This window comes from Gekko japonicus, unplaced genomic scaffold (genome assembly GCF_001447785.1).
Source record: "Gekko japonicus isolate JY-2015 unplaced genomic scaffold, Gekko_japonicus_V1.1 scaffold765, whole genome shotgun sequence".
Taxonomy (NCBI): Eukaryota; Metazoa; Chordata; class Lepidosauria; order Squamata; family Gekkonidae; genus Gekko; species Gekko japonicus.
The window spans coordinates 782,054-795,252 of NW_015163110.1; the positions used below are offsets into that span (position 1 = coordinate 782,054).

A 13,199-nucleotide genomic window follows, 5' to 3' on the forward strand; every position below is an offset into this window, starting at 1 on the left:
GGTGACTCTGGTGTCCCCCCCCCCCGCCGCCGCCGGAACTCTGCGCCGGCTCAGAGGCCCCTCACCCTCGGCGGCGGGCAGCGAGGAGGGCGACTCCATCGAGCTGGCCAGCGAGGGCGGCGCTGAGCCGCGGAGGAGGAGGAGGAGGAGGAGGAGGGGCGCCGCGGGGAAGCCGCCGGGGACGACGAGACCGACCGACCGACCGAGGCCAGCCGTTGCTAGAGGCGCGCGGGCGGGGCGGGGCGAGGGAGGGAGGGAGCGCTCCGGGCCACCCACCCCCCATGATGGTGTCCGGGCGCGCCCCCACCTGGCCGGCCGCGGTGCCCCTGCACGCACGCGGAGCCCCGCTCTCCGGCCCCGCCTGGATGGAAGCGCTGCGGGGCCGGGGCCTCGCTCCGTATCCAGCCCGCCCGCGAGAGAGAGAGAGAGCGAGAGCGCGCTGGACGGGGGTCGAGCCACCGCCTCCTATATATGGATCGAGCCAGCTCACACTCACTCAGTTTGAAGGGAACACTGGCTGGAGTGGAGCCCCCCTGTCCTGGAAGGCAGGGCCCTGCCCTTGTGCGGCGCCTCCCTCCCTGCCTGCCTGCCTGCCTGGGGTCCTGGAGAGCGTGCCCCCCCCCCCCCAGCCCGGGCCCTAACTCCCGTCACGCCTGTGGTGGCACTGGGTGGCACTGTTGAGAGGAAAGGCGTGGAGACGCCCAGATGTGGCGCCACCGAGAGGTCGTCTTTCTGCACGCATGGAACGGCTCCAAATCTTCCCCCCCATGGCACATCACCTTTGTGGGTCATCATTTCTGCGGAACCCCCGGAAAACGGAGGTGCACGTCCTGGTGACCTCTCGGCATCTCAGAGGTGCTCGTGTTCAACCCACCCCCTGCGATGTACCCTCTCTGGATGCTGACAGCCAGTGCGCACACCTTTGAGTGGCTCAGCTGCGCCTCCTCTTGCAGAGAAGAACGCTTCCCCTGTTTTGTCAACTGGGACCATCTCTGTGGGCTGCACAGCATAATTGCAAACAGCGCTGAAATCCACAGGGACTCATGGATGTGGGGGGACTGGGGAAATCAAGCGCTGCCTTATTAAACCCTTTCCTCTTCTCCTCTGCAAAACCAGCCTCCTTCGGGTGTCTCCCCCCCCCCCCCCCCCCGCTGGCTGGAGGCTCCCCTGCTCGACCTGTCCCTATTAGCACCCCACCCCCCACCCCGGGGCCAGGGATGCGGGTTTCTGCCTTGAGGCACCTGCAGTCTCCGCTCAGAGTGGGGGGTGGGGAGAGGCTTGGGAAGCAGAGGGCCGGCTGAAGATGGGCGGGAGCTTCCACACGTGTTGAGCCAGGGTCAGAGTGCTGGACTAGGACCCAGTTCGAATCCCCGCTCAGTGACAGAAACGGGCCAGGTCACGCAAAGTTCCCTCTAAGCTGTGGAGTCCTGCGAGCAAATATTCTACTTTGTGAGCCGCTGGCATTAAAGATGTGAGTGAGCCATTTGGCGACTGCATACATTACGTTTCCTCTGGAGCCGCATCTTTCCTGAGCGAAGGCAAAAATGTGTGAGCCGGAGGATAAAAAACGGTGAGCTGGCTCGCACCAGCTCAGCTTAGAGGGAGCACTGGCCGGGTGACCTTGGGCCAGTCACAGTCTCTCAACCTAGCCTACCTCACTGGGTTGCTGTGAGGATACAGTGGAGGGGAGGGGAGCAGCGCCAGCTGCTGGAGGAGGAGGGGGGGGTATAGAGGACGACAATGAATACCTGCTGCGGGCTGCGGCCCAGGAGCCGTGGGCTGGGTGCTGCCCGTCACAGAGGAGGGGGATGACGGGGCCACTCCAAGCGCCACTTGCTTCCTAGGTAGCCACCTGTATGGGGGGGGGAGGGGAAACTGGCCTTGTGGCCTCTTCCGCCTCTGCGATCCTGGACAGGCAAGGCAAATGTGGGGGGAGGGGGGAGGTTGGGGCTCCCCAAGTGCGTCCGGAAGGTGGAGAGGGGCCCTCAGGTGGAAGCTGGAGCCCTGAGGGCCTTCTGGCCAGTGCAAAGGAGGGCTGCTCCCTCCCAGGCCCCCACGGCCCACTGCGGAAGGAGCCTCCCCTTCACACCCTGAGGAGGCCCCGGTGGTGCCGCCACAGCCCTCCTGATGGGTGGGTGCCCTCTGCCTGTCGGCACCTGGGGGTGGGTGGGGTGGAGCCGGTGGGCGCCACGGTGCAGCCTCCTGCCAGTGTGCCGAGGGAGCAGAGTGAGACGGCTGCCGTGTGTGTAACCGTAGCTGCCACCTGAAGCCTCCCTGGGGTGTGGGCTTCCAGTCTCCTCGTTCCCATGGGCCAGGTAGGAGAGAGAGGGGCCCCGCGGTCACGACGTCTTCCTCTTGCTCTGGCCTGCAGGACGCCCGCGGGACTCACCTGCTGAGAGGAGCCTCCCAGGATGCCGCTCTTCGGGATAACGTTCGGCAGGAAGAGGGCGCAAGGTGAGTGTGTGTGTGTTTTTGGGGGGAAGCCTGGCTGGAGTCCGGCCTTGGACGGCCGCCGATCGATCACGAACCAGCTCAGTCCCTGCTGCCCGGCGAAGCGGCACACGCACCTGCCCGGGCATCCAGTTACAGCCACCCAGCCTGGTGTGTGTGTGTGTGTGGGGAGCTGTGAGCCCAAGGCCTGGTCCCTGGTGGGGGGCTCGGGAGGCCTCAGTGAGGGAGGGGGGGCCTTGGGAGGGAGGGCATCCGTCCATGCACCGGCCCTCCAGGCAGGCGAGGGGGGGGCTCAGGCTCCCTCCCAGCCAGCCCGACCCAGAGGGGCTGCGTGGAAGGGGCTGCCTCTGGCTCCCGACGGGACCTCCAGGAGGGTCCCCCAGCGGGTTCGTCTGGAAGGGCAGACCAAAGCGGGGGAGGGGGGAGCCTTGAAGGGGAACCATGTCCCTTCCAGCGGCCGCTCGCGTGAGCCCCGGTTCGCCATGGGGGGGGGGGGGGGGGGGCACCGGGGGGGGGGGGGGGGAAGCTTACCTGCTTCTTCGGGTAGGGCCCGGGAAACGCCTTGTAAGTCTTCAGGGTGCTGCCGGGCTGTGCTTTCCTTTCCACAATGCTGTGTCCTGCACATTAATACACATCAACCCGCACAAGGAAAAGCAGACCCAATGCAGTAGGAGGGCTTCTGCTGCCCGTGGCGGGGGGACGGGGAGGCTCCGTTCGTCCTCTGAAGGGCTAGAGGTGGGTGCTGCTTTCCGCATGAAGAACAGTGTCAGCGGGACATGGGCGCCTGTGCCCTCCGCCCACCCATTTGGGCACTGGGCCGGCAAGGAGAGCTGTCCGTCTCAGTGGCAGCCTGTGCCAGAGGTAGGGAGGCTCCGAGCAGGGATTCTGGTGGTCTTCTGGGGTCTGACTGGGCCAGGTCCCCACTTCTGGGGGCAGCCAAGGGGGGGTCACGGCAGGGGCTTTCCATTAAGGCCCAGCAGGAGCTCTTGGTGGGGGGGGGGGTGGCTGCAGCCCCAGACTCCCCTTGCCTGGGCCCTGGAGGCTGCTCCGCCCCGTGAGCCAGAAGATGAGATGCCAGAGTTGGCTTCCAGGCTGCCCAGCGAGTGAGGTGAGACCTCCTGCTGACGCTGCAGAGATGTTTGTGCAGACACACTGCTGGGGGAGCGCGTTCCGCAGGGGTGGTGCAGCCGGGCGCCCTCTCTTGCGGAGGAGTGCAGTCTGAGGAGTGCAGAGGAGGCGCTGCTTGCTCTGAGGGCATCTGATGCGGGCAGAGGGGCCCCCCAGCCCCCGGCGGGCAACGGAAGCCGTCCTGGAGCTTGGCGCTGATCTTCCCTTCCGGGACGGAGGCTCTGCTGCGTCTTTGGGGAGTGGGTGGCCGTGTCCCTTCCTTGGTTCGAGAGCCAGCGTGGACCAGGACTAGTGCCAGGGGTGGACCAGGAGTCCGGGTGACCCCGGACTGGGCGACCGTGGGCCCATCACAAACTCTCAGCCGTGCCTACCTCACAGTGTTGTTGTTGTTGTTGTCGTGAGAGACCAAGGAGGGGAGAAAGATGCTCTGAGCCACTGTGAGTCTCAGACATGGGGAGAAAAGCAGGATACGAATAAATGAAGAAATGCAGAGGCAGGAGAAGAGCTGCTTTTTTCCTTTCTTTAAAAAGAAGGCCAGAGAGATTTGCTGGCCCCTGGCAGGGAGTCCGGACAATTGTGGACCCAAGCGAGGGCATTAAGGTCCCCAGGCCACCAGCGTAGTGCAGTGGTAGCATTTACAATTTAGAAACATTCCCCAGTGTTTGACCGTGTCCGGGAACTGATGACTTGAGAAGTTGCCCTTAGCCAGGGGTCATTTCGTAGAAAAAGAGCTAGGGGGACTCATTAGCATAACTCATTAGCATATGCCACACCCCCTGACATCACCGGAAGTGTGTCATAAGGCCACACACCCCGCCCCCAACGGTCCTGGGCGGCGGCGGCCTTGCAGCTCCACTGCCGAGCCCCATGAGGGGCCCGGCGGTGGACCTGCAAGGCCGGCGGGAGTGCAAGGAAGCCCCGCGAAGGCCCTCCCTGGCCCCAGGCAGGCAGGGGTGGGGGGCGGCAGGGGGGAAGCAACTTACCCTCCCTCTTCTCCTGCCTCCTCCTGGCTGAATGAGGGCCAGAAGCGGGGCGGCCGGAAGCGGGGCGGCCGAAATGACCTCTGCCCTTAGCCCACGGGACCTCAGTCCCAGAGCGAGACTTCGAGTCCTGCCGTCCGAGTGGGTTGTTCTGTAGCTCTTCGTCTTAGGAGATGTTTCCCCCCATTCCTCATTTGGGTCGTGTCTGTCTGGACCCAGAAGCGTTGCCGGCAGGTCCTGCTTCTGCTCGGCCAAGGGCAGTGAGCAGGCGAGGGGTGCCACACTGTCTGCTGGGAATGTACCCCACGGTCACCTTGCCGGTCCAGGGACATGTTTCCAAGCCTGCCTGTGTCCCCCTCCCCACCCTGGTCAGCCACTGGGAGCACCTCAGTGGCTTCAAAGAAGAGAAGGAGTCACTCCCTTGACCCGAGTGGTCCACCTGGCCCTGAGTCTGGCCGCTGATCCCTCAGGTCCAATCCTGTGTTCTTCACCTAGGTGGCGTCTCGGAGGAGGAGGGTTGGGCAGAGGGAGGCCTCTCCACCCCCAGCGTGGCCTCCTTTGGGGGCCGGAGCAGCCTGACTTCCCGCAGGCGATCGGAAAAGGGGCTGCTTCAGAGCCTGGTGGCCTAAGCCCCTTTCAGACGTTCGATTTCAGGTGGCTTACAAATCACATATTAAAAACATAGTAAAGGTCAAGGTTTCCCTCGCTCGAAAGCCAGTCGAATCCGACTCTAGGGATGCGGTGCTCATCTCCCTTTCCAAGCCAAAGAGCCAGCGCTGTCCAAAGACGTTTCCGTGGTCATGTGGCCGGCATGACTAGACGCTAAGGCACACGGAACGCTGTCACCTTCCCACCGAAGTGGGACCTATTTATCTACTTGCAATTTGGTGTCATGGTTAAGTGCGTGGACTCTGGGAGAACCGGGTTTGATTCCCCACTCCTCCTCCACTTGCACCTGGCTGGATGACCTTGGGCAAGCCGTAATTCTGATAAGAGCTGTCCTTGAAAAAGAGCAGTTTCTGTCAGAGCTCTCTCAGCCCCACCGACCTCACAGGGTGTCTGTTGTGGGGAGGGGAAGGGAAAGGAGTTTGTAAGCCCCTCTGAGTCGCCTTCGGGTAGTGAAGGGAGGGGTATGAATCCAATCTCTTCTTCTTGCTTTCGAACTACTAGGTTGGCAGGAGCTGGGGCCAGAGACGGGAGCTCACTCCGTCATCCGGCACTCGGGTCTTGAACTGCCGAACTACAGACCTTCCGGTCTGCAGTTCAGCGTCTTAACCACTTGAGCCACCGCAGCCCCTCATTAAAAACATACAGAACAGAATGGAGCCCAAACAGCCCCCTCTCCCTGCGGGATGTCTGCAGTGGCTGCTGGCAAACAGCAGGGCCCAGAAGCGCCGTTCTGGAAAGGGCCAGGAGGAAGCCAGCTCCCTTTTGCCACCACCACCCCGGGGGGTGCTCCACGGCGGGCAGGGTGAGGCTCACTCGCTCGCGGGCTCCTCCCTGTCCGTCCCCACAGGCTCCTTGGCCTGCCTTCTCCCCCAGGCCCTGATCCCCGCGGCTGCCCAGGAGGCAAAGGGTGCAGAAGGTGCTGCCGGCCTGCTTACCTGTGCCCCCCCCCCCCGCATTGCCGGGGGGAAACACAAAGTGGCCCAAGGGTGCTGCTGGCTGAGCCACCTGAAGCCAGCAGGGAGAAGGTGGCAGGCAGATGATTGGGAGGTTAACCCCCCCGCCACCCGCTGTGCGAAGGTGTGCAGGGGGGAGGGGCTGGGTGAGAGGGAGGGGGCCCCCGGAGGCCATCCCTCAGACGGGAAAGGAGGTGGGCATAGTGTGCTGGAAACACCCCCTCCCCATGACCGGACAGCTGCCGTTGTCTGTCCCCTGGCCATGACCGTGGGGGCACACGCCCCAGGAGAGGCCGTGGGTTGCTCAAGAACAAGTCAGGGGAGACTCACTTCCATCTCCTTTTTTAGAGAGTTGCTGCTTTGTCAGATTAGGGGAATGCTGCCGGATGTAGTTTATCTTGATTTCAGTAAGGCTTCTGATAAGATACCACGTGATATTCTTGTTGACGAGTGGGTAAAATGTGGCTTGGATCCTACTACTGTGAGGTGGGTTTGTAAGTGGTTGGCAGAGCGCCCCCAAAGAGTGCTTGTGAACGGGTCCTCATCCTCAACAATGGTGTGTGTGGGGCTTCTGGTGTCCTGGCCCCACTGCCGGACCTCCTGGTGGCCCCTGGTGTTTTTGGCCGCTGTGTGACAGAGTGTTGGACTAGATGGGCCGTTAGCCTGATCCAACATTGGCTTCTCTTGTGTTCTCTTATGTTCTTGGAGAGGAGTGACAAGTGGAGTACCTCGAGGATCTGTCCTGGGACCTGTTTTGTTCAACACCTTTATAAGTGATTTGGATGAAGGGATAGAGGGAATGCTTATTAAATCTGCAGATGATACTGAATTGGGAGGGGGAGCGAATGCGGTAGAAGACAGAGTCAGGTTACAGGGTGGTCTTGACAGGCTGGAAAACTGGGCTAAAAGAAATTTAGTGGGGATGAATGTAAAGTTCTGCATTCAGGTAGGAAAAATCAAATGCATAATTATAGGATGGGGAGACTTGTCTTGGCAGTAGTATGTGCAAAAAGGATCTAGGGGTCTGAACACGAGTCAGCAGTATGATGGGGTAGCGTAAAAGGCAAATGGGATTCTGGGCTGTATCAACAGATGTATAGCGTCCAGATCTCGTGAAGTGATGGTGTCGCTTTACTCTGCTCTAGTGAGGCCTCACCTAGAGTATTGTGTTCAGTTTTGGGCACCACAGTTTAAGAAGGATATTGAGAAGCTGGAACGTGTCCAGAGGTCTGGAGACCAAGTCCTGTGAGGAAAGGTTGAAGGAGCCGGGTCTGTTTAGCCTGGAGAGGAGACGACGGAGAGGTGATATGATCACCACCTTCAAGTACTTGAAGGGCTGTCGTATAGAGGATGGAGCCGAGGCGTTTTCTGTTGCCTCAGAAGGTCAGACGGGAACCGATGGATTGAAATTAGATCAAAATAATGTTCAGCTGAACATGAGGAAGAACTTGCTGGCAGTCAGAGTGGTTCCTCGGTGGGACAGGCTTCCTCGGGAGGTGGTGGTGGGCTCTCCTTCTTGGGAGGTTTTGAAGCAGAGGCTAGATGGCCCCATCTGACAGCTGTGCTCCTTCTCTGAACTCAGGCAGATCGTGGGAAGGAGGGAGGGCAGGAAGGGGTGTGCCAGTGCTCAGCTTTTGTGGAGCTTTCTTACACGCCCCCCAGGGGCTCCTGCTGATTGCCACTTTGGGGTCAGGAAGGACTCTTCCTCCAGGCAAGATAGGCCAGGGAACCTGGAGCTGTTTTTTGCCTTTCTCTGGGCGTAGCTCAGGGATCACTGGGTGTGTGTGTGTGTATTTGTGAATTTCCTGCATTGTGCAGGGGGTTGGACTAGATGATCCTGGAGGTCCCTTCCAGGTCTGTGTTTCTAGTGTCAGTCCATTTTGGGTCTGAACGTTGTCTCCTGAGGTCATGATTTTAACAATCAACATGATCTGTAAATCAGGTGAAACACAAATGAACCCCATCCCGACCAGGATAAGTTACCCGACCACGGCCTTCATGGTGCCTCCGGTCACATGAGCCCTTTCCCCCGCTGGGTGGCTCTGGGCCCGCTCTCCCACTGCCGACGCCTCCAACGGTCACCAACGGACGTTCCGTCTGGTTCTCTCCGAGGGTTCCGGGTCCCTCCCTTCGCCTGCCCTGCAGGTCTAGGGCCTGGCTGGGGTGTGGGTGCTGGCCCCTGAGCAAGAGAGGGGTGCAGATAACTTCCTGGTGCTGGTGAGTAAGGAGAGCCCACCCTGGCCAGTGCCTTGCTGAGAGAGGGGTGGGTGGGTCTTGGAACACCCTGGCGGTCAAGCCCCTCTGGCCTCCCGTTCCCTTGCCTCCATCTGTCCCCTGTGCCTGCTGGCACTTGCTTTGCCCAGGGAAGCCTCTCCGATCTGCCATGGGACCTAAGCGAGCCTCCGTGTTCAGGGGCAGTATACCTCTGCATAAGGGACAGATAACAGCTGTCCCCAGGTCCTGCTTATAAACTGCCCAGAAGCAAGAGTTGGCCGCTGTTGGGCTCCGTGGGGAAATGAGCCTTGCCCAAGGCCTCAGGTGTTGCACAAAAGGGGTGCTCTCTTAAGGTATGAACATCAGTTGCCCCCAAATTAGGTTCCTCTTCAGTTATCTCCCCCCCCAAAAAAACCCCACATTCCGTTCCCTCCCAGGTCATGTTAATCTCCCAGTTATTCGTTGCCTATCCAGATATCCAAATACTCAAATGTTACTTTCCACCAGATTCCCCTGATATCCCCCAAATGACACCCCCCCCCAGTTTCCCCTCTGCGCCTCCCAAAGAAGATTCCCACCCCTGCAGCTCTGCAGTTGGTCTTCAGGCCCGGAGCTGGGAAGGAGCTTTTAGTGGGAGAGAAGCCCCGCAGGCGGGCGGGACACTCGATCGCTCTCTCCTCGCACATGCGCTGCAGTGGCTTCAAATTAGCCCAGAAATCGAATACTTGACACCAAACAATAAGCACAAGTGAAAAAAGACTCCGTTTTGCTTGGGCTCCAAAGAGTGAAACATGCTATTAATTTTTTTTTTAAAGTCTCCTACAATCAAAGGACTAGATGATCAAAGGAGTAACAGAGACCAACCGGGAAGTGCCACAGCTGCAAGGCAGACACCCCCCCCCCCCAGAGGGAACCGGGGAGTCTTTGGGGCTCATTCAGCAGCTCCTCTACTCCCTCTCTCTGTTTTGATATGGTGTAGGAGAGCGAAAGGATTTGATTTCAGTTGCCCCCCCCCCCCCCACCTGTTCAAACACCTTGTTATTGAGACACACGATAGTCCACTCGGCTCTCTCTGCCTTCTGGGCCTCAAAGGCCAGTCCTCGGCCGCCTCTTTGGACAGGTGGGATTTGGGCAGGCAAGTGGCTGGAGTTGCTGTCCACTCAGCACCAGCCCTGTGTCAGAACCCACAGCCAACAACGAAGTACACGCATTCAGGAACGGTAATACTTTTATTGCAGAGCTATAGATGCAGTAACATAAGCACTGCTAAGAATGGCGGCGGCCCCATGGGCATAATAGGATATAGGGTATTCGTATGCAACCCCCCCCCCGAGCACTGGCCAATTAGGCACCCTCCCGCGCGCGGGATAAAGCTTGGAGACCGTTAGGTAGCTAAAGCTGAGAACCAACACTCTCCCACGGCACCTAGGAAAAACCCAGACAATACAACTCCCTCCTGCACATCTGTCTAGATAAGCATTTCGGCGCAAAGCAGAAAAAGCACAGAAAGGAATGCAGTAGCCGTTAACACAGACCGAGCTCCCCAACCCCCATGGCAGCGTAGCTGACACCCTGCCCCCTTGCAAACCATAGAATCATAGAATGTTAGAGTTGGAAGGGACCTTGCAGGTCATCTAGTCCAACCCCCTGCACTCTGCAGGAGCAGAGCCGAAAGATTTGCCGTATAACATACCCGAAAGAGGGTCGTCCAGCCTCCGCTTGGAAACGTCCAGCAAAGGAGCATCCACCACCTCCTGAGGCAGTCTGTTCCACTGCTATACTGCTTCCCCAAGGGAGCCCCCCAGCCAAGCCAGAACCGGAGCCTCTGGATGAAGCCCTCAGTTTAAGGGGGGAAACAGCATGTTGAATCGGGAATCCCCACCACCACCGCCTTTGGAGCACTCTGTATAGGATTGTCCATTGGTTGGAGTTAGACTGACGCGTCAGCCCCAAACACCTTTCCCCAGCTAAATTCAAGCCCACCTGTGATGAAGAAGGATTTTGCTAATCCAGGAACAATGGGTCATTTTATTTATTTAAAAGGTTTATATCCCACCTTTCCACAATCCTAACAGCAGCTTCCATAATACAAACATAATTAAAAACATTGCTGAACCCACAGTTAAAATATGCAGAGTGAAACGTGCACTATCATCACTAGAGGCTGGCGGAGAGATTCAGGAGTCGTTTTTGTTAAAGGCACGTTGCAATAATTCCCCTTCGCACACCTTTCATACAGATGGAAGAGTGCAGGAGCTGAGCATAAGGAACCTTCCTTCTGGCCTGAGACCTCAGCCAGCTCAGCCTTGAGCAGAATGAGAGGGGTGATGATGTGGCTCTCCTTAGGGCAGCCCTGTGGGGTCGCTAGAGGACACAGAACGAGGGCCGCCAGTGAGCTGGAGCGGTAGGAAGGTGCCTACGTTGGAGCCACACTGCTGTTCCAGAGCCTCTTTGGTGGAGATCCTTCAGCTGGAGATTGTGGCTTAGTCCCCGGTTCAATCCCCAGCACCTCCAGTTAAAAAAAAAGGACCAGGCAGTTGTTGTTGTTCAGTCGCACAGTCAAGTCTGACTCTTTGCGACCCCATGGACAAAATCTCGCCAGGCCCTCCTGTTTTCCGCTGTCCTCTGAAGTTGGCTCAATTTCATGTTCGTTGCATCTATGACACTGTCTAACCATCTCATCCTTTGCCGTCCCCGTCTTCTTTGACCTTCAATCTTTCCCAGCATCAGGGTCTTCTTCTCCAGTGAGGGCTCCCTTCTCATTGGGTGGCCAAAGTATTTTAGCTTCAGTTTCATTATCTGGCCTTCCAGGGAACAGTCAGAGTTGATTTCTTTTAGGATTGACTGATTTGCTCTCCTTGCAGTCCAAGGGACTCTCAAGAGTCTTCTCCAGCACCATAGTTCAAAAGAATCTATTCCTTGGCGCTCGGCCTTCCTTACAGACCAGGCAGTAGGTGATGGGAAAGACCTTTCTCTGCCTGAGACGCCCTGGAGAGCTGCTGAGTTTGATGGACCCCAGTGGTCTCATTCAGTACGAGGCAGCTTCACGTGTCCGTGCTGGCCGTGGATTCTCTGTGTGCCGAGCATGTGCCCCACCCCCAGTCCCCCAGCCACTGGCCCACGTGGCCTTGCCCGCCGCTCATGCGGATGCCCTTGCAGCGCGCTCGGTGGGAGGCTCCTTCAGAAGTTTCTCAGGACAAAATGCAGACCCCCAACCCATCGCGTGGCAGATTGGGGGGGCTTTCCCCCTGCACTGTGTGGGTCTGAGGAGGGGGGCAGGAGGACACAGGAGCCTCCCTCTGTTGGTGAGGCCAGGCTTTGGGGGGGGGTCCCCGGAGGTCAGAGGGAGGGCAGGGCCCCTGACCTCAGCCACGGTGAGAGGTGGGGGAGGGGCCGGGAGGGCGTGCAGCTGAGCAGGGTGGGTGAACCCGGGAGGACGTCCTGACGTCTTGAGCTGGTGCTTGCCGTGAGTTGGGTTTGGGGTCCAGGCAAACTGTGGATGCAAGACAATAATCCCAGCTTCCCCCCCCCCCACGGACTGGACCCCCTTCCCCCCCCCCCACACTTCACTTTTCCCTGCTGAGCAGCACAAAACACAGATGGGAAAGCAGACAAAGCCCTTTAAAGGGCTGGGGGGTGGGGAGGCCGCTTAACTCCACCCGCTCGCATGGGGGGCAGTGAGAGCTCAGTGTTCTGCCCACAGTCTCTCTCTCTCTCACACACACACACACACTTCACCTTTTGAACCAGATCAAAGCATGTCCAGGGGTCATTTCCTGCGGGAGCATACAGGAGCGGAGCTCCGGCAGTAAGGAGCCCAGGGGGTGGGCACATGCAACAAGCCCCGCCCCCTGCTCCCAGCAGCCCTCAGTTGGGCCATGAGGAGCAAGAAGCAGCCAGGTAAGTTGCAGAGCCCCCCTCCCCACGGCCCGCCTTCAGGTACAAGCTCTCCCTCCTCTGTGAGGGCAGATCTGCACGTCCCCCCCCCATAGCTAGCAATCCAAAACAGTCCAGTGGCACCTTTAAGACCAAGTTTTATTCAGGTACAAGCTCTCCCTCCTCTGCAAGGACAGATCTACACATCCCCCCCCAATAGCTGGCAATCCAAAACAGTCCAGTGGAGCCTGAGTGGTGGGTGTTGCCTTCTGACACACGAGTTATGCTAATGAGCTCCTGCACCTCTTTTTCTACGAAACGACCCCTGAGCATGTCTATATTTGATCTGCTTCAAAGGTGGGTGCTCCCTTTAAATATGTGGCCAAGCGGCTCTTGGGTTTGGGGGAGCCCTCTGTGTTGCCAGAGCTGAGAACAACCAGTGTGCATTTTTTGCCTGGGCCGAATGAGGAGATTTCCCAGGACGCTGAAGGCGGGAAGTTGGGTGCATCTCGTAGGAAAGGGCAGGCGAGCGGGTCAGAGCAGAGAACAGTCCTCAGGTGCCAGGGGATCCAGGGAACCTACCCACAGGAGGAGACCTTTGCTAGCGTGTGTGTGGGGGAGTTCCTTTTAGTCTGGAATGCTGTTCAGGTGGCGGCGGAAGCTGTTGCTCTGCCCCACCTGTGGCTGGCCCAGCGCGGAATGACGGGAAACCTCCAGCCCCAACTTGAAGTTCAGCCTGCTTCTCTCCGTTTGTTGCCCTTGCTCTGTCCTGCTGGCTGGTTTCCTCCCTCTCTGACCAGGAGAGGGTGGAAACAGGCTCTGGGGGTGGGGGGGAACGGTGCAGGGCACAGGCCCCACACCCAGCCTGGCTTCCCTGCGGCCCCCTTGCCGGGTAAGAGGTGGATCCCCTAGATCAGGCGTGGCCAAA

At 59.1% G+C, this 13,199-nt stretch overlaps 1 protein-coding gene across 1 annotated transcript in view; it reads left to right on the forward strand.

Moving 5' to 3' along the window:
• Window positions 1-13,199, forward strand: part of LOC107106632 (phospholipid-transporting ATPase ID-like) — a gene marked incomplete at its 3' end in the record, with an annotated part of 44,029 nt that overhangs the window by 809 nt on the left and 30,021 nt on the right. Inside the window, exon 2 of the mRNA XM_015406813.1 lies at window positions 2,372-2,454. Coding sequence (XP_015262299.1) covers window positions 2,412-2,454 — 43 coding nt within the window. The remainder of the gene's footprint in view (window positions 1-2,371; window positions 2,455-13,199) is intronic.